The following is a 21,370-nucleotide window of genomic DNA, read 5'->3' on the forward strand; positions in this document are numbered from 1 at the left end:
GTCACATCAGATAAATGGTACCAATGCCTTGTCCTCCATCCAGAGGGAAGAGCAGGATGCCCAGATGCCAGCTGTATTATTAAAGCAGCAACCAGAATCAAAATCTTAGTACAAAAATGTCATTAATGTTACAAATATTATTATTATGAGATCTCATATATTTGCAACGATTACCGAGCATTTCCACAACAAGCAGGTAAAGAAGGAAAGGTAGTTAGAAGACAGTCGACTAGTGCATGACAGTATGTGCTACACAATTTGTTTTAGCAATTATAAGTTAATTTAAATTTTTTAAGGCTGATGTTTATTGGAATACAGTAGCAAACACCCTGAAATCTACTTTGAACAAGTAACAATGAGTAGTAGGAGATCTGCTGGGAAGAAGGAGAAACCAACTAGTGTCTGAATTTTGGGATTTGTGGACTATTAAAGGAAAAGGCAGCTAAAGCAACAAGAAAATAATCCTCTATAAGAAAGAAAATGTATCATTAACATGCAGTTAAAAAATGCACTAAAAAGCCCACTATGAAATCTCAGAATTCTGCCATCCTTTACAAGGAAATTAGGAATCAAACTTAGTTACGTCATTTGTTTATTCTATAGGAAAAGTGGGGAAGAACACAAAAACGAATAACTAAATATACCAAAGTACAGTGTGACCTAGTTACATAGATGCCACATTCATCCATTGCATCTGAGAGCAGCTTCCCTAATCCCTGGATGAAAATTCACAGGAAATCCAGGATTTAAAAAAAATGAATGTGGAACTAATTATTTTAAATATATGCGCTATCTGCCTGTAAACACCAGACTGGATTAAATAGCTTGACATGCATTATGCCTAATGGGTACAATTTGAAATCTGCAATGTGCAGGGTAGAGGATTCAGGGAGCTGCACTTCTTCTAGAAGAATCCTGCCATTTGGCCATCTGCAGGGCCGGCCTGGGAGCCTTGACCTCGGTGGGCTACGGAACAGAAGCACCGTGAAAACCCCTCAAAACCCTGTTGAACGCTGCAGCAGGCTGCAGCAGGCTCCTCTTGGAAGAGGACTACGCTACAGCTGCCCCCCGAGCGCTCGCGCTGCGGTTCCAGAGCCACGGGACGGGGCTCCAGGCAGCGCACGCTGCCCACAGGGCCCGGCCGGGGCCTGGCCTCCAAAGCGGCCGCGCAGGAACCGCTCAGTCTGCTCCTGGGGTAGACCTGGGTTCTGACCCGCTGCCTAGAGCTAGGCCGTGCTGCAGGGACTCCCCATTCCCAGAGCCTCTTCACCGCTTTTTATCTTACCACAGTAGATGACAATGCAGGAGGTGGAGTACTAAAAAGAGGGCACTTTGCACTTTAACATAGTCATTCCTATGTGAAGTGTTGTAAAAGCCAGTATCAGAATTCTGTTCTTTTACAAACTAAAGGTTGTCTTGCTTTTCATTTTGTAGAAGCATTTTAATTGAAATACTTAGAACTCCAGCTTGGGGTTAACTTGCTCTTTGAAGCTGGAAATCTTCAAGTAATTCATTCTGCCTCAGCTCTGTGGGCTTTGTGCAAAGCAAAGCCAGATTGTTTTATTAGATAGCGACTAAGCAAGCTGTTATTGACTCTTAAATATTCAGAATCTATTCCAAAGTATGATGGTTGCTAACACAAATGATGTCATTTTAATGGAAATCATTTGTATTTTTACTTCACAATCTGCTGTAAACTATCTTACTTCCAATTAAATTGTATAACCTAACATAAGGAAGGCTGTGAGCAAGCAGCTGAGTGGGAATGATTTCAGCTAATATCACTAAAAACAGCAAGAAGCGAGGAGCCGGCATGCTTTAACCTCTGCCGCTTTTATCCCGCTGCTGACCACCAGCAAAGCAGAGAATTCATTTCCTAGCGCACCCTGCACTGTTACAGGCTGTAGTGACAGCAGCACCTTCTCTGCTTTCCTGTGGTGCCACAGCCCAGCAGCCTAGCCAGAAATCTGCTGCTGCTTTGCTCACTTTGCTCATGAAGATCTCTTCTTCTTTTTTTTTTCTTTCTCAATATACTGCCATGCAGCTAGGAGGAGAGTCAAAACCATTCTGTTAACATGACCTTTGGGGAGTTCCCAGTCTTTATTTCCAAATAAAGCATAATCCAGAGCTTTGGGTATTGGTTTCACACTTCATCCACAGCAGTATAATAGGAAACACCTTCTCAGTCACTCACAAAAATCACTTTCCTTCTTCAAAACTACAGAAGATCAGAGAACGCAACATCCCCTGCACCTGTCTGGAGCCTTGTTCATCTTCTGGTTGCGTGCGCAATCTCTCCAGAGAAATCCTGAGGAAATCCAACAACTTTGCTGAAAAGCATCACCAATCGCGAATGGTTCTGGTAGCCAAACAGGGATTCATGGCACCTCTCACTACAATGCTGATTTTAGAAGCTTCAACAAGGCCATACCAAGATTGCGTGCCCCAAATAGCTGTCATTACCATGACAGTAAAGGCAGAAGTCTCTCACAGAGCAGCTGACACCCAAACCCTTGCTAGCCCCAGAACTCTTGCTAGAGATCTAGCAAGAGCACAGATCTTGCTAGAGAGCAGGTCTTTTCGACGAAGGGTGTCGGTGCATTTCATCTTTCAGTGAGATACAGCTAGATGCTTAATTATTTGCATTTTCTACATAGCTTTCTACATGCATTCTGGTGTAAATCACTATAATCTACAAGCAATAGTCTAATCCATAACAGTATTTAAAGAAAGCTAAAGAAAAGTAAGCCTGAGCTTTCAGCCACAAACACTGGAGTGTCTCTCTGTCAAGCCTGAGCTTTGCTTACCTGACATGCTCGTGGGCAGACACGTGAGGGCTGTTAAAATCCCATCCTCTTCACCGCTGGGTGAAGAGTTGTTAGAATTAAGATACGATAACAAGTGTTACCATCCTGCGGATGACAACTGTTTATGTATACCCAAACAGAAAACCTAGTTAGATTTACATGTAAATTTTCAGAAGAATAAGGAATAAATGTAAGGAAAACAGATGTAACTAACAGCCTGTCTTTAGATTCAAAGGAAATTTCACACCTGCAGTTGCCAGAGCACCAGATTTGTAGGAGAACCAGGCTGGTTTTAGTCATATTTGCCATCACTTTAGGCCTTGGGGCACGCAGCACCACTAAGGCCTGGTACCCTGTGCAGAGACAGCCAGTCCCTGTGACTCTGCTTCGTGACAGAAGTCGCTTTTATCTGCTGAGTGAAAGGATAAGGACAAAGCGACGAAGTGGAGAGTCCACCCATGAGCAACTGCTGCTCACCCGGCCTAGCACGAGGGCGTTTCACCTGCCGCCATCCTGGCGCGCGGGGAGGAACATCCTGCCCCTCGCGCGTCCCTGCCCTGCCGGGGGCTGAGCAACCCGCAGCGTTTGGCACAGGGTTGGTCTTTGTGCTCTCAAGCTGTTTTCCCAAAAACAAAAAAAAAAGCTAATGAAAACAGTAGCTTGATGCCCCTGATAAACTGAACAAAGAAATAACTTTATCATGTCAGTTAATGTGGACATGCAATAGAAAGTGGCCCGCAGAGCTGAATGGGAGAGGTCACCTGTCTGGTGGCAGACTGCAAGCGGGTGGCACCGCATCGGGTCACAGACCAAGGCTTCACTTTGAAGCTTTTCTTTGAAATGATGACTCCTTGAGATGTAGGTTATTATTTATTTATTGCTAATGAAGATTCTAGAGTGCAGAAATGTAGCTGTACTAATCAGCACTAACATAATCAAGAACTGCAGGTGGTTGCTGCTGTTCTTAGAAAAAGATCAGCATCTTTGGTAGACGGCATTAGTAGATGTTTCATGTCACTGGATGGTCCAAGGCTGATTGCTCCCCAGCTGTTAGATAAGCTTCATTATGCCTTTAAATATAACACATCTGTTATATTTAACATTTATTCATTTTTATAAGTGCACTGCTAAGATTATTTTTTTCAGCAGGGGCCACATTTTCTCAATTACCTCTGAAAAAATGTATTTCATTGTGCGTTTATTCACATATACACACAGAAGAAATTTTGGTTTAGAGTTTGTTTACAAATAGACACTCCAACTGGTTCTGTAATACTCCCAGGGATAACGGCCACACAAGCTACCCACTGCGCAGAACTGTTTCCTAAGCAGACTTTACAGATAAGAGCAGCCCTGATTCATAAAGCAGCAGCAGGAGGCTTTTTAGATTTCCTTTGTCTTCTCCGATTTTAAAAGGTAAGGAAGACACCATGTTTTTAGTGTAGAATCCAGGGAGCCCAATTCAGCAGCAGAAGCTGCACCTGAGCGGGAAGGCTCATGCCCTGACTGGAGGCAGCTGCGGCAGCTGCCCCGTAAGGGACCTGCACTTCTTATCCCTGGAGACGCACAGGAAACCAGGAAACCTCTGTGCACCGGCACTGCCACGAGGCACCGGTTCTCCAGGGAATGTTTCTCTGCGTGTTGATGCTGCCTCCCCAGAGCCCCTGGCTGATCAAATCACAGTGCCGCTGCCATGGTGCACTTCTGCATCTGCAAGGCAACCCTCACGCTTGAAAACGATACAAACCCGTTCTACCCGAGTGCTGGGCAGGGAGGGTGAACCTCGGCCATGACTCGCCAAGGAAGATACGGGGTTTCAGAAGGCAGCTGGGAATGGACGCAGCAAAACTGCACATTTTCATAGACCCAACACTGCAAGGCAGGTGCTGCTTCCTCCTGGAAGCCATTTACTACAGCTTCCTTGTTTTGAGCTATTAGAGACACTAAAATGAAATTCTTTTAAAGACGCACTTTTACTAAGGAAAACTTTTATTTAAACTGTGCAATCAATCAGTATCCAGACAGCAGTTTCATAAACATTTGGCATTTAAACTTCTATTAATTTTTGGCATGACCTTGGGGTAGCATATAAACAACCCTGGAGGGGAAAAAAAAGAACCAACACACTAGATAACATTCACTAAAATGCTATAAAGAGAAAAACAAATCCACATTATTAAACAAAATATATTTTTAAAAGACATTAAAAAGTTACATTCAAATCAGGGCAAACATTAGCCTTCCTCATGCAATGGAATTCACGGAGCTGATCCCCTGAGACAAATATAAAATTAATACAATTCAGCTCCATCCTCCATCAGCCGGTCGGCCACTGCCGCCCTTAGAGGGAAATGGCACACGGAGTGAAAGGATCCAGACCACCACAGCATGAGATACACACCTGGCTCCCACACTGGCAATTCATTCACCACTTAAAACACAAAAGGCAAACAACCAAAAAGCAACATTTTTATAAGTTTTTCATATACTTTTCAGTCTTTACTGAGAACACACCAGGCAGATGCAATGCAAGTACATGTAACATGGGAGAGCCTGAGCAATTCCATAATGAGCTCAACTCACAGTGGAACCAGAGGGCTTATGTCCCCTTGGAGTAAATTAGGCAAAGTTGTAGTGTAAATCTAGAAAAATTCCACAGAAATAAGGTTAAACTTCATTTATATCAGGACTGAGAGCAGAACTTTACCCAAATTGCATTTGTGGTTCTGTAAAATGGTTATATTAACAAAAAGGGATTATTTTAACATGAGGTGGTTTGGATTTTGGACTCAGGTTGAAGAATAGTGCTTTTAAACCCTGCCTCCAAAATATGTGCTTTAATGAAAAGTGTATTTGTAATTATGTTACTATAAAAAAGCGCTTAGTATTTCCGGGAGACAGTCAAATACGTCTCCATTAGGAATTAATCTGTACCATTAGGAATTACTGTGCATTGGCAGTGCTGTAATCCAGCAAGTCAGAACAAAAGAGGCGCCGCCTGACAGGAATTTACAAGTACCCTTAGCACATACTGGGTGAAATTCTGCTTTCCATTTTAACAGAGCAGATCCAGCAAATTGACTTGTGTGGAACATCACCAGAGCTACATCTGCACAGCTATCTCTTCAACTGGTCGCAAGGAGGTTTAGGGCTGAACACACAGCGCCCTGCAGAACTGAAAAGCGGCCCCCTTGTTAGGAAAGGAACCTGTTCTGCCAGAACTTCACTCTTTAACAAAGGGCAAAAGCCCTGCTCTTGCTCAGGGCTCAAAAACTGCTTTAGATTAACATATTACTGAGACTCAGTCCATCATAATTATTCTTGCGCATGATCAAGCTGCAGCAAATGTTAAGTAGTTCAATCTCAGTTAGCTTGCACTAAAAGCAGAGTTAAACTGCCTTGAAATACTCAGTATTGGCTGTAGGCTGCATGCATGCAGAGTTACAGTGGGCTCCTGCTGCGTGGTAACTTGCTGTTCTGCAAAAACCTGTTTGCTAATAGGAATTCTAACAGTTAGAAATTCTGTCCTTTACCAGTAGTAAAATGCTGAGAAGATCTTTAAAAGAAAAAAAAAAAGTGATAGCTGATTTTTTTTGGCTAGATCATGCAAACTGAAATCAGCAGAATCCCATGTGAATCTCATCACAGAAATGAAAGTGAAATCTCCCACTGACTTTAAAAGATAAAGGATAAGGACCCCAGTTTGAAGAAGCTAAACAAGATTTAGCTCCTGGTCTAAAACAAGGGATAAAACTAAAGTGGGAAGTATTAAATATAATAAAAACAGGCATGGGAATATCTTAGTACTTTTTTCTGTTAACATCCAATAAATTAGACAGAAAATGGTCAATTAATATGGAAAGTTATTAAGCGATATGTAGACTTTCAAGTTTCTTTTTAAGAACAGAGCTATTAAAAAAATCTACTGATATAGCCAAGTTCTGAGTGGCATAGACATTCCCAGTTATCCCGGATAACTGCTGAGAGATGGGAATGTTATTTCCTTGTGAGGAGTGTGACTGCGCAGACGGGGCGTCTGGCTCCGCTGCGGGTCCCGCAGAGCGGGCGCTGCTGATGCACGGGAAGGGCAACACAGGGAACCTAGAAAGCCAGTTTCCAGATCTCCTCTGTAAGGTTTTATGCTTTTCAAGTCACATCAACAGTAACATTTTCTCTTGTTTTTAAATACAGGGGTTACATATACGCTCATTACACCAACCATGGCTCTTTCATTCTTAAAACAATTAAACAAAATCAATTAACATAGTGTAACACTAAATTCCATATTTATGTTCATCTTCCAGAACATATTTAGTAAAATTCATAATTAAAAAATGATAAAGCTTTCTCCAGGACCCAGTGACCACAGACATAACCAAGAAAAATTACTGGAAAACCTGTACCCATTTTGCCTGCTGTGCTGTCGGCTCTTCCTAGACAAATGGAATGAATGAACTTTACACATAAAAACCTGGGATTTCCTAGGCTGCAACAGCTATGACTTAAGAAACTTCATGCATTAATATCATACCTGTTATTTGATGCTTTCACCTCAATGACATAAATCATCTACACTTCAAGTCAGATTTTGCAGTGTTTCAATCATGAGGAATTCTGCTACTGAGCTCAGCAGAGACAATATCAAATTATATATTTTTTTTCTGGAGGTTTCTTTGCTCACACTGGTTGTCTTCTCAATGATAAGATGCTTTTTTTGCAAATATTGTGAAAAATTAACAATGGGCTGCAAATCTTTGATTAGATCATATTTTTTTGTTCTGGAAGAAAAATCAAAATACATCTAGAAATAACTGCATGACAAATAAATGGGAAGCTTATGAATGTGAACGGGGTTCTGAAGAAACGTATTATATTTGTGAAACATTATATTTGTTTAACATAAAAATTAAAAAAAGAAACAGAATAATTAATGTCTAACTAGGCTTGCCTATATGCTGAGGTAACCTTAAATATCTTTGGTTTTCTTTATTTGCTGTTAGAAAGTACTTTAAGGAAAAAAAAAAACATCAACTGACTGATGTGCTGTTCTTTAATAAATAGAATACTTTGATCTTTGACTATTGAAGGTAGAGCATCGATTAGACCCATGTTACATGAAATTCAACTTATTCACAGATTAAACTACAAGGTGTATCTCTGTCATGAAAAAAATGTTTAGGATTTGGAATACTGCCTGCAATGTAGGGCAGAAATTACAAACCGGTTTAATAGATTGTTAAATCAAGTTCTCAGTACTCACAGCAAACAAGTCTTTGGAGAAGCAAATAGTTACCATCAGCTCTTTCGGAATGAAACTAATAAAAGAGGCTAATCAGAAAGATGAAGTGTGAAACTTCATGCTACAGTTACATTCTTAATCTAGTTTCCATTAATTCACACTTTTACCTAACTAGAAACAGTTCTCTGCTGTACACTAAACATTTTGCCTGATGAGACCAAAAATAAATCTTTGGTGAAAAAGTTTTCTTTTTCTTCAGCAAGTAGATAAAAACTGTTCAAAAATATTTTATTTAATACTGTATTACTGATCAACTACATGCTGAAGAAAAGAATTACACTCGGAAGTCTTTGGAGATATCTGCTGGTATTATTATAGCTTTTTTTAAAGGCTCTTGTTAACAATTGTAGAAGCACACAGCTCATCTACGCACTCGACTGCTACAATCAATAGGAGCCCTATTGTTTTGGGTTAGTAACTACTAATACAATAAAAATATTCAGCTCTTCAAACCTATAGTTTTTAACTAGTTCAGTCATTTTTGGAAAATACGCATCTGCTACAGAAAATTCTTTGGTACAAGATTACTTTTAAAGTCTCTGAATCAACACTAGTATGAAGAGGTGGACATGGACTGTCTGGCTTGGAACTAGCAAACAGTTATAAGCTGAACATCTACAGTAACTACAGGCTGATTCACCAAAATAAAACAGACAAAACAGTAGGGCTTACTGCTGACTTCTGATCACCTTTGATGCAGAAGGGACGATACAAAAGCCAGACTGCCTACCCTAATGGGGACATCTTGGCCCCAGTTAAGTCAGTGGGAATTCTGACAGACTTAAATGGAGCCAGGAGTTCCTACGGTTGCTTTGTCAAAACATCAAGCTTTGAACTTTCTTTTTATATTTTTATTTTATTTTTAAAGTAAAATGGGGAAAGAGGAGGAGGCGAGAACAGGACTCTCTATGGATATGGGCAAGTATATAACATTAGATGAATCTAGCCTCCTCTTTCTCTCCTGTTAAAAAACAAAACAAGATACCCTGTCAAGTTTGCTCCACATTTCCGTGACGCAGCTCAAAAGTAACATACTGTTCCCTGAGTACAGGAAAAAAAAAAAAAAAAGGAATAAAAACACTAGAATATCTTTTAAAGGAGGTAGTATAAAACAGGAATTGTATGGGTGTGAGGCAGTAGCAATACTCACCTCCTTCAACAGACTCTTCAGCTAAAGCTCTGGCTTTTTATTTCTCATGGGAGACTCATCAGAGTTGTGGGTTGGCTCATGGTCGGGGGACTCCCTGAGCGCCAAGGCCTGGCTGAGGGCAGAGCAGGCCAAGGCGAGCGGCGGCGCCGCGGCCTAACGGCGGCGCTGGGACACGCGGCAGCGCTCGCAGGACCTGCGCCGCGGGGCACCGGCTCACCATACAGTTCACCCGGTAACAGCTAAGAAGCATTTAAGGCATCCTTCTGTACTCTAAAGCAACTTAATGAATACTAAAAAGGCAAATCAATAATTTCATAATCTCTAACTCAAGGCACTGTTGCCAAGAAGTACTGAGATAGTGGAATACTCAGCCCTACTGTCTAGTCCATGACTCTCAGGCAGAGACGAGCTGGCTGGAAATGCTAAATACTTCTTCATTTTGCCATGCTTTTTAGCATTAACTCTCAACAGAGGCAATGTCTTGTCGTTTGGAGGAAGTCAACATGTCCCCAGAGCCCTAAGGAGTCGCTGGCACAAGTTTTAGGGGGAAAGGCACTGTCCTAGGCTTACTGGGGCTATGAGAGGCCAAAAGATACAAAAGATTTGATGCGGCTGTATATTTGAAAGCACCAACCCCTGTTTTCCCAGTTTTTAACTTCTTTTGAGACAGCCATCATTGCATTTTATACTCCGAGGTTTCCTTCTTTTTAAAGACAGAGCTTCAGCTAAACAATCTCGTTCATCTACCTATACAACTCCCTGATCACTGTGCGCACACGCGCACACACACACACATACACACACACACACACACTCTACACACAGCATCCAAAGAAAGAAATTCAAACTAAAGCAACACTACTAGGAAGTATCATCAGTTCCACAGCTGAGATGAACTAGAACACAGATGAGGTAAAGCAGTTATCATTCAGAGTTCACCTCTCGGCAAACTGAGGTAGATAGTCAGCAAAAAGGCCAGCAGCCTTCCCTTTGCTCCAGTGATACATTTTTAACTCTAGTCAGAAATCTTCACTGTCCTTTCATATTTGTTCACCACTGAACATTCAAAATGAGTGAGTTTTAAAAACAAACAAACAAAAAAAAAAGGAAGGAAACATTCAACAGAAATATGGGATCACCTGCTAGATTAGTCAGGCTCCCCACAAAAAGCTTTGGCTTCCTGTTCATTGTCCTTCGAACAGACACATCCTGCGAGAATGCTTGGCAGGGCCTACGGACGTCAGTTGTGCACTGCAGACTGTATCTGAAGAGGTGAGGTAGGCGGCTGGTCAGCAGCGAATGGCAGGGGACACTCTTTGCAGTTGCTTAAAGCAGGGTTCATCACGTTCGTGCCCGACTCACTGCCTTCAAAAGGAGCGGTGGTGGGAGGGGTGTTGCCAGTCACAGCAGAGAGGTGGATCTCATCGTTGGATTCGTGAGAGAATCTCCCAGAGTCTCCGGTCTCGTGGCTTCCTTCGCTGTTGGCTGAATGTTCTGTATCAGCAACAACACTGAATGGCACCTGGAAATTCGACTGCTGGCCGCGGGAGCTGGGGGAGTCATCCTCGCTGATCAGCACAGTGGTGCCTGGCTGGTACAGACACACTGCCTGGGCAAATCTTCCCTGAGGCTGAAAAAGAGGAGAGAAAAAGACTGTTCCATCTCTGTAAACCTGCGCCATCATTTGAGTTTTCACTGCACTGCCTAACGTATATGTGCCAGAGGGCCTGCAACAACATTGCCTTGGAAGAGCAATTTGGGCTTTCCTACATGAAGATAAAAAGAATCAGTCTCAAGTCTTGCTTATACTTTTCTCTTTCACGCTAGACAAAATAATCCCTTCCAGCCAAGCATGGCTAACCAAGAATGATTTCACTAGAGAGACCTGTCTGGTATTTTAAAAACACACTTGCGTAGAGCTCTCTTCCATCTCCTCATACATATTCTTTAGGCATTACTTCTTGGATGATAGAAAATATTTTGTTCAGAGAGGCACTGGAAATACACAGATGCTCCTGCAAATATTTTGAAATATGAATTCACAGCATGAATAGCAAGACTTCCTATTGCTTAAATATACAAGAGTACAATACAAGTTACAATTCAATAAACATATTTTAGATGCCTAGTGGGTGTGAATTTGCATGACAATGTTCAGGATTTGGTTTAACACTTCATTTTTAAGCTGCTGTATTTTTCATGCAAATAGCAGGTTCAGCCAGATCAACAGTTTCAGAAGCCAGACACTTTTTGCTCAGATTCCAAAATCCTTCGATAGTTTGTGTTAATCATTTCATTTCACTCTTTTATTTTTTCTTCGACAAACTTAGGGTTATAGTTGTCACAGTAGTGGGGGAGTCTTCATATGTTTCTGTTTAATTTGTTTTTAGAAATATATGTTCAACCCATATGTATATTGAGCCCCTGCAGATGTATACAGGAATCCTTTTGCTCACTGAGAGAGCACAGGCAATCAGCTAACTGTGAAAAGCTACAATATCTGACAACATGTGGCAGGAAATGAAAAACTTCTTCACATGATTTTGCTAGAAGACTTTGCTACATCAATCTTAATGCCACTGAAACCATCCATTAAAGTTTAGGTGGCTAATTATACTTTTCAATAAATAGAAAACTAAGATTCCTCTTTACAAACTCAGGAGGAAACTCTGCCTGGACCAGTTACCTCCTCTGTTTTCACCTTCTTCATATCTGGGAAGAACAGCCACCTTTTCTTGCAGCTGGCCTTTGTGACAGGCCCATAGCTGTTGATAATCAGATCAGATCCTCCCTACAATAGAGAAAGAAAGCAAACTAAACATCTAAGATATATGAAAATATTTTTTATTCCTACCCATCAGCTCCAAGCTCAAAAGGGAGACAAGGGAAATCTCACAGCTCGAACAGTTTTTGTGTATTCATACTGATTCAGTGTTTTTCTACTGCTTAAAATGATTAGAAGACCAGATCTATTCAACCTGGCAAATGCACAGGGCAGATGCAACGGGTAGGGCATGCCCTACCGAAACATGCCCTCCACCACTGCTCCTACTCTGCTACTTACGATGTGACCATTTACTGACACAGGGTTTGTGTTTCCACTGGGGTTCTTTTCCACAAATTTCCAGTTCTTTCAAATATCCCCAGGGAACAGCTCCCTTCAGGTTTGCAATGTATATGGAATATGCCTCTAATCACTAAGTCTGCATGTAGGGCAGACTTGCGTTTTTATCAGACTGAACACTTGGACTGTGAGATTCTACAGGAAGGGACTACAGATCCACTGACACATCCTGTCATCTAGATTATATTACAATTTGAACAAGTACAAGTTTACAAAAGATATTATCTTACTAAAAAAATAAAGAAAAGATGATATTTTCTTTCATTATCTGTTTAGTGCCATACTTGACTAGAGTGAAGCATTAACTTGTCTAGGTGCTGAAAAGGGCCCTCATCTATTTCCTGGTGTTATAATAGAAAATTTTTGGGCCAGCAGGGACCTCCTAACAGCTGCGAGCCTATGGAGTGTTTATCCTTTGACACTGTGCCAGCGGCAAACTTGGCAATCTGCAGAGCACAGTGTAAGACAAATGTATTAAAGTAGATCTCTGGCTGAACTTGAAAATGAGTCTTGAAAATTTGACTGTGGGGTTGCTACGCTTGTGCCTGTCACATTAATAAAGTTGCCATTAGTTTGTAGTTTAGATAAGTTTGGTAAGAAATCATAAGTAATAGTGATGAATTACAATGAAAGATCTCAGTTTTGGCAATGCGTTAAGCTCACAGTACCTTAGCATCGATGAAGCTGTTTCCCACTATCATTGGCAATAGTGATTCTTCATTCTCTGCAATTCCTTCAATACTCTTCCCCACCTCATTAGCACTGGCTAATGAGATGCTGGTATGTGACAGCTGGTCAGTGCTTTGCTGCACAGGTTTAGGAGCAGATGTTTTCCTGCACAATGTTAAGCAAAAATAAAATTGACCCAGAGGAAAAAAAATGCATAAAATTAAAGGTAAAACTGCAATGCTATTATTAATCTGGCAATATTGGTATACTTTTGACATTTACATTTTACTATATGATAGTGTTAACTCTCTTGAAATTTAAATGTTATTCCTTGTGAAAAAAAAGTAACATCTGTTTTCAGTTAATCAAACAGACTAGGCAATAGCTTATGTGCAGACAGGAATTTTCATGATCAGTAATACTACTTGGAAGATATAACCACTAACAACACTAAGGCCTTTCTGCCATGCTATATAGAGGCTATTTCCCCCTCCACACTTTCTCCTGCATGTGTCCTACAAAGTTCTTGTTATTAAAATATACTTCCAGGCAGTTTTGTTTATTTTTTGCAAAGATCATGTATTTGTTCTGATCCCCAAATTATGGGGAAAGTCATTGAACCAGTTTATGCTCCATAACAGCTTGTAAGAAGGGAAAGAGAGAGTGAATTGTGCCAGTGCTTTGGAACTGCATCATGGAACTGCTTCATGTCCCCTCTTTCCTTGGCTGGAGGGAGCTCTTCTCCAGCAGTACCAAGGGGTTAATGTCTTGCAAGCCAAGACTGTGCAGGCCAGAGGGTTATGCAGGAAAAACAAAACAAAACAAAACAGATGATGCAAAGCAGAGTGCTTATCTGACTTGAAAGGGTTCTGTTTGGATGCCTGCCTCATATTTACTTGTCAAAGCACTACCGATTACTGCTTCTTCCTTCTTTCCATTGTAGTGGGGTCTAGGATGGTGCAGGAACAACCAAAAAAGCCTGGGGCTTTGTTACCATTTCTGATAAGAATAGGTGAAGACACAGAGAGCTTCAGAGAACTTAGAGCTTCTGGAGGAGAAGGCATGTCTCGAGTGACTTGTAATCATACAGGAGCAGAACTTAGAGGTCACTTTTCAAGAACAAAAGCATACCTGGCTTTACTGCGATAGATTAAGATCAGAATGCAAATAAGGATGCAGGTCAAGGCTATGCATACTCCAACAACAATGCCAGTCATTGACTTCTGGTCCAGATGGTAATAGTCAGAATAAGCTATAGTGAAAAAAGAACATGGAAAGGCTCAGTAAATATGAACAGTTCCTCCCTGCTCCCGCTCAGGAAATGAACAGGGTTACAATCACAACCACAAGGACAAATGCTTCCTTTTAATGCAATTTCCAGACCTTCTCTGTCATACATTTTGCCAATTTTGAAAATAAAACTTGTAACACAGACAGAGGAGCGTAGGCAGCCGCAGGTTGGGAGGGGAATAAGGGACTGCCCCACAGCACACACCTTGCTGGTCGTTACAGCATCAGCAAGCTCTCTCCAGCCTTGGCCCCGGGGTGCTACTAGAGAAGAAAGCGAAGAGCCCTGGGCAATTCCAGGCACTGTCCCCTAGGAGGGCTCAGTTGTTTTTATGCTTTGACTTCTTATGCCTATTGATCTAATCCTGCAGGCCTTACTTTGTTTGCTTATCCAGGCCTAAAATACCACTGAATTTCAGGATGGAAGAGAAACTCAGTAAGAAAAATCTCTGTGCTTTACTCACAGTTCAGTGTGTAGCAACAAGCAAAGGCTGAAAGGGGAATATACCTGAATAATTACTAGCTCTTCCATCCCTAAATGGCTTTAAAAACAGTGAGAAGGCACTCAGATAAACCCTATTCTGTGACAAAGGCAATTTGTTATTCCATTCCTACACGGAGAAACCACTGAAGTTATCTAAATTTACTCAAGGTAATGCACAGTTTTCTCCAGAGAACTGCAGGTGGGCTGACTTCTTCAGTGAAAACATATGCCAGTAAATCACTGCCTGACAGGTCGGCTTGGGCTGCTTCAAGAACCAGCAAAAATTTCAGCAATCCTACTTGAGATGCCAGCTCATCTCTGCTGGGCTGTCAGGTTCTCACCAGCTAAGGGATACTTGCTATCTTAAGTCAAATAGGGGACCTACTATAGCAAATATTTGAATAGAGTGACTGCAAAGTTGGCATTGATGTAAGACTCTAAATAGTCCAATTTTCTCATTACAAAGGCAAATTTCAAACTTCTAAGCAAAAGAATGAAACCAGCGCTGAGCTGTCCTGAGACGTGAAATTTCAAACTGGCTTCATTTAAGAAAAAGCACCACGCTGTTAGGACTGCCTCACCAAAAGCAGAATGGTTTGTCCAGGAAACAGTTACATGGTAACTAAAACATCACTACTGACCTGTGGAATCTCCTGAATCCAAGCGTTTAGGCCTCTGATTAGACTCCGATGTCTCCTTTGGCAGGACAGCAAGTTCCACTGCATTTGAGAAGGGTCCTTCTCCCACTTCATTGGAGGCCGCTATTTTGACCAGGTAGACATTGCCTGCTACAAGGTTCTCCAGCAGAGCCATGGTCATTGCTCCTATGGAAGGATGTAACAAGCAGTTCCAGTTAGACAAATGCTGTGGGAAAGGCTGAGATGTAGGCACTGGGACCTACACATCCTTCCCAGTGCTACGTCCAGTTCTTGTCTGAGGACCATGGTCACTCCTACATGTTCTAACCTGCCTCTGCAGTCAGCTGTGAATGGCTGCTGATCACTTCGGGCTCTTCCCTCTCCACTGCTTGAACATGGCATGGTGCAAAGAGGTGCTGGCCTAGTGCAAAATCAAGAGACTAGTACTTGTCTCTTGGCTACTCTCCACAGCAACCTGGCCCCAAATCTAGCCCCAGCTGAACTGCAGCGTGCCAGTGTTAATGCTGTGACCATGTGTGTAAGGTGGCACCTCAGGAGTTAACCAGACTTTCAGACACAGAAAGCAGGATGTTCAGTCACTCCTATATTAATCTCTGTGCCTCCTAAATCCGCTTCTGCAATCATACTGCACCATGAATGTGAATATAAATCATCATAACAAAATAATTAAGGTTTAGTTTATCAAATTTCAGGTCTATTTGGGAAAATGGACAGAAGAGATTTGGAGTACACTATACTGCACTTTCAAACTAAATTAAACTCTATTTAGACCTGTGTAGGCTTGCTTGATTATTGTGCATCTAAGCAGTGCTACTAAAAATATTATGGAAAATGTTTTCCTCACATGCTAAGGATTCATTTCCTTAAATCCCTGAAGGCAAGAGAAACAGATTAAGAACATAAATAGGATTCGCTCATACTGTCCTTACACAAGCAAAACTCCTATTCTTGAGTCAGTGAGAGCTTTGCCTGTCCAGGGACTGCAGATTGCTGCTTAAAATTCCAATTGCTTTCTAAAACGTTTGTGTTTCTTCTTGCTGTAGAAATATATTATTTTCTTTCCAAAACAGTGGCAGTTATAGGATCAAATCTACCCCCTGTTCTCTTTCACATATTCTGTTCACTTTCTCAGATTTCAGTCTAAATTTCCGGCTTTCAAATCATTTTCAGAAGCCAGACTTCATAGCATCATGGGAGCATATAAAATATATGGCTGCTTTGTTGACAGAAAAGATTATACATTTGGCAAAAGGGAAGCTACTTCAAAAGCTATTTCAGCTCTTCCATAAAAAATACCCATTAGCTGAAAGCATTTGAAGTAAAATGTGAGGTATCTGTAACCAAAGGAGCTGTAATATTTAGCACCAGCAAGGGCAAAAAGTCATGCTTCAATATTAGAGGCTCTTCCCACCAGCTCCTTTCCAATCTGCTGCGCTGCTACCGCACGCAGTGGCTTTGTACTGATTTACTGCCCATCGGGCACGCCAAGGCCATAACTTCTTATCCACTTGCAGGGAGCTGGAGAAGAGGGGAGCTGCATGGCAGATCACTCGCATCACGGAGCAGCAGCAAACTGCAGGTTCACTTTAAATCCCACACAAGCTTGGTCAGATGAGAGGGGTTTAGGTTTTAAGTTGGTGCATTGGTAGAAATCTCATTAGGAAATCTAAAGCCTAAACTAGGATTTTTTTTTCCTTTGGTTTTCAGGGGACTTTATGAGGTTAAGATTTCAGAAATAATCTGTGGGACAAGTTTAATGTCAAAATAAAGCAATATCATTTATCACATAGGGTTAATTGATCTTATCAGAATAAATGCATTAAAACAAACAAAAAACCCCAAGCCCTACTCTTATCTCCAGCTCCCTGTGAAGGGAATGTCATGGCTCTATTACAGTATTTGTCCAGTCCTCCTCTACACACTCATTTTCTATCCTGAGCTTTTTACCCTTCCTTTAACTAAGAGCTCCACTGATTGCTCTCATGTGTCAAGATGCTCAAATTGTGTGTCATGCCTCCATCCCCGATAGGGCTGTCAGAATATGGAATGAGTGACTCTAAAGTTGATCAACTTTGTAATGCACTGAGATTTATAGCTCTCTATTTGCCCATTCCCTCCAACACTGTCAGTAAGGGAACACATGAAAATGTTTATCATTATTGCCATCCCCTCCTTTGAAATACCTCTGGTAAAAAGCTGTTTGAGATGCTGTTCAGACTTTCACATCACAGCTAAGCTGAAATATATGCCTGAAACAACAATTTAACTGCTGTGCTTCATACGACAAATACAGCATGTTTGTGCTATAATTACAGTATTTATTCTTCAAATGCAAGCTCTCTGTGAATTTAAGATTAAATCTGCTATACTTCTAGTGCATAAAAGTTAATGTTAAATGGGTTAATACAACAATGTGAAATTAGGTCACTTTTTACTTGCATTGTTTTAGTAGAGAGAAACCATGAACTATTTTCCCCCTTGTAGTTAGAATTCACCTAAAGGCTAGTTAATTTTCATAAATTTTGCTGAAGCAATCAGTCCTTTTTCTGTTATTTTCTTCAGCTGACAATTACTACTTGAGCAGAGCCAGACAAGCAATACCCTACCCCAGCCAAAGCAAAAGGAACTGCCACCTTTCAAAAGGGCTGTGGGCCCTCACGTTCTCTTCAAGAGCAGCATAAGGGACAACCACCATCCTTGAACTCATTGATACCAAGAATTTTTCCTCTGCGAATCATTTTGAATATCACTAAGTATTGTGTATTTTCTGTAAAGGAAATTTAAAGCATCGCTCTGCTGCCAAGCAAGCTTTCAGCTATGAAACAGCAACAAAACAACAAAATTGTATTTCTTTCCAGGCAAGTCTCTTAAGAAGCTACTCAGGATGTAATTTTACTGTGTAACAGTGAGTTCCCCACTGTGGTTTAATGCAATAATAGAATATTATACTGCTTCTGTGTATTTTGAAAACCAGCCTAAGAATATATGCCTTTTTCTTTTCTTTCTTTTTTCTCCCCCGAAGCAGCTCTTAAGCTTGTAACTTTATTCTAGAAAATGTCTATAAAAATGTGGACTATTTCTGTATCTAATCAAAAAGATGCGACTGCAGTTCACATCAACATACCTGAGCTCCTGTTAGATTAGCTAGCCAGGCTCAGCTGTAGAGCAGAGCCAGAGAACTAAATTGAATTTGCAGAGCTATTTGCTGCGGGTAGGGGAAAGTTCATCAAGCAAACTAAGCTAACTAGATTGGCCATGATTGAAAGAAACATATAAACCCACACAGCCGAATTTATAAATTTATTTCTGGAGAGAAAGACATCCCAGAGACTTCAGATGTGCATTTACAAAATGAAACCACTGCAATCACTATCACAACAGAACTAACATGGATGTAACTGGATTTGAGACATTTTAGTTCACATGTACTACTGAGCTCCAAAGCAATACAGTTCCTCTCCCTTTACCTTCTGAGTATTAGCTGCTTTTCAATGCATTTTCATCACAGTCCTGGGAATAATTCCAAACTAATTATAACTTTTATGTGAACATTTATGATTCTGTTTTTTATTGTAGTCCAGGGGAGCTGAAAGTAACAGAGCATCTTACAAGCAACACCATTGTTTGTGCAGTTTGTACGTTTATGATTTTATTTTACCTTCTCTGTACAACACCTGCCATTCCCCAGCAATCCAAGACTTCCTGGATGCATAGAGGATAGTATATCGTGTAACAACTGTTTCAGGACCGTCAGGTGGCTTCCAGGAAACCAAAGCAGTATCATCCTCTATCAAAGTCACCTTCACTCCCACCGGAGGGCCAGATGGTGCTGTGAGGACAGTAACACAATACTATTAGATTAAGCTAATTTATATGCAATTAAATTGCTCAAAAAGAAACTGATGTGCAGACCCTATGGCTACTGCTACATCCCAGATAAACAAATACAAACAAACAGCTATTGAGCACCTCTCAACAAACACTCTCCTGTTAACTCTGATCTGGTCAAAGCTTAGACTTTGTAAACATTCCTATTTTTATAAATGATGATTTCAATCAATTTCATTTCTAAATGATCAAATGTTTATAAAAGTTTCATATTTTCCCTTCAACTATAGGGGAAAAGAGATACTGACAAAAAGCAAACGCAATGATTTTCCCAAATATCCCAATGCCGAGAATATGGAACTGAAGTTATTTCATATTCATTGATCATGCTGACAAAGCAGCAAATCAGCAGCAAGGGTAACAGAAAGGATAATGCATGTGTAATAGTCTTACAGTTTCTAAAACTTCTGTTTTTAAAAGATATTTTTTAGTATATGCTTAAGAATCAACTGTACCTCTTTAATACACATTTTAAATTTCTTACTAAAGTTATTTCCATTCAGCTGTCGCTAATGGTGTAAGGATACAGCATTTCATATAAAAACGATTGCTGATTTTGTGCCCATTGTTAAAATTTCACTGTTCCCGACCATGTGGATTTTCCCAAGAGCATTTTTCTATCTTACTTTGAGGATAGCAATATCTATCTCAAAAGAAAGTACTTTTCTCTTCTTCAGACTGCTTCAAATTAATAAAGCAACTGTTTATAGACCACTGGCTTACAGGACTTCTTTTTTAGAGGCAACTGTGCCCATACCTTCCGGAAGAGTAGTATGGTAGACCACTGGACTCCAGGGACTGGAGAGCTGGTCCACGTGCAGCCGAACTGCAAATTCATACATGGTTTTTGGCTCAAGACCTTGAACTAACATGTGAGTCTCTGACCTGTGCAGAAGAAGGAATAAGGGAAATTTAACAGGAGGAGTTGACTTGATGATCCCAAACCTGCATGAGATCCCTCAGACATGGAAAGTGATTCTGTCAGTTCAACACAAGACAAAGCCGAGGCACACAGGTCATCTGCACTGTCTACCTGAAAACATTCATTGATAACTTGTGTTAACTCTGGAGCTCTCTGGAGGACACTATTTGCTATGTTACCTTAAGCTCAGGTTTGTGCAAAGTTGAGGCATAAGCAAATCCAAGAACGTCACGGCCCAGAGAGCTAAGGTCTCCCCAGCCCAGCCTTTACCATCCATCCATAGCACACAGCCTCTTAAGCTAGAGAAATGCTTCAACTACAACCAGACCCACAGCTGAAAGGGCACAAGCTGTTGGCTCTACTGCCTATGCTTGGATCTGCTTTTCAGTTCACAGTACAAAGGCTGTGTGTGTGCAATTCCGCCCTTGCACTTACAGCCTCTATCGCCCCATGTTTAGGGGTTCTCTGTAGAATGTAAAAGCTTCCTACTCATCTTGTAGTCAACCACATTTCATAACTTATAAACTGTAAAATTAACTCAAATGCTGCAATTTAGTATTTGCTCCAAAAATCAATGGTGTGTATATATTAAAAAAATGTGTAGAGTCAATGTTCTGCTCTATTTTAACTCTAGGGCAAAATGTTGTTTTCAGATATAGCAGGGTGAATTTAAGGATACAGTAGCCAAGGTAAGATTAAAACTTAAAATAACTCCATAAACAGAATTGGCAGTCAGAGTGAAACACACAGTCCTCAAAGGCAGGTACACGGTGTTACAGTAAAAGGCAATTAAAAGATGCCAGTAAAAACTGAGGTGGACGTGTAGGAAATAGGAAATAGGAAAAACGAGACTCCTGTGTAGCAGAGCACTCACGTTTGAAGGTAGAGAACCAGAGAAGCGTTCTGCAGTCCCACCGGGTTGCAGCGGATGGTGTAGTTGATGACCTGGGCAGACGTGAAGGCAGGCTTACCCCAGTGAAGGTAGATAGAAGATGAAGTGTTGGCTTTGGCATAGAGGTGGTGAGGGGGTGGTGGAGGAGGCACCATCCGATCACGGACAGCTGTTTAAAACAAAAAAAGA

The 21,370-nt window shown here is 41.0% G+C and overlaps 1 protein-coding gene across 1 annotated transcript in view; it reads right to left on the reverse strand.

Moving 5' to 3' along the window:
* Positions 1 to 10,496: 10,496 nt before the first annotated feature.
* Positions 10,497 to 21,370, reverse strand: part of PRTG (protogenin) — a 70,337-nt gene continuing 59,463 nt past the window's right edge. The window contains exons 13-20 of the mRNA XM_088519978.1: positions 21,164 to 21,350; positions 20,125 to 20,252; positions 19,138 to 19,308; positions 15,462 to 15,644; positions 14,181 to 14,301; positions 13,049 to 13,214; positions 11,943 to 12,047; positions 10,497 to 10,886 (exon numbers count right to left, since the gene is read on the reverse strand). Coding sequence (XP_088376104.1) covers positions 10,497 to 10,886; positions 11,943 to 12,047; positions 13,049 to 13,214; positions 14,181 to 14,301; positions 15,462 to 15,644; positions 19,138 to 19,308; positions 20,125 to 20,252; positions 21,164 to 21,350 — 1,451 coding nt within the window. The remainder of the gene's footprint in view (positions 10,887 to 11,942; positions 12,048 to 13,048; positions 13,215 to 14,180; positions 14,302 to 15,461; positions 15,645 to 19,137; positions 19,309 to 20,124; positions 20,253 to 21,163; positions 21,351 to 21,370) is intronic.

This window comes from Tinamus guttatus, unplaced genomic scaffold (assembly GCF_059628265.1).
Source record: "Tinamus guttatus ecotype Peru unplaced genomic scaffold, ASM5962826v1 Tinamus_guttatus_pri_ptg000004l, whole genome shotgun sequence".
Lineage (NCBI taxonomy): Eukaryota > Metazoa > Chordata > Aves > Tinamiformes > Tinamidae > Tinamus > Tinamus guttatus.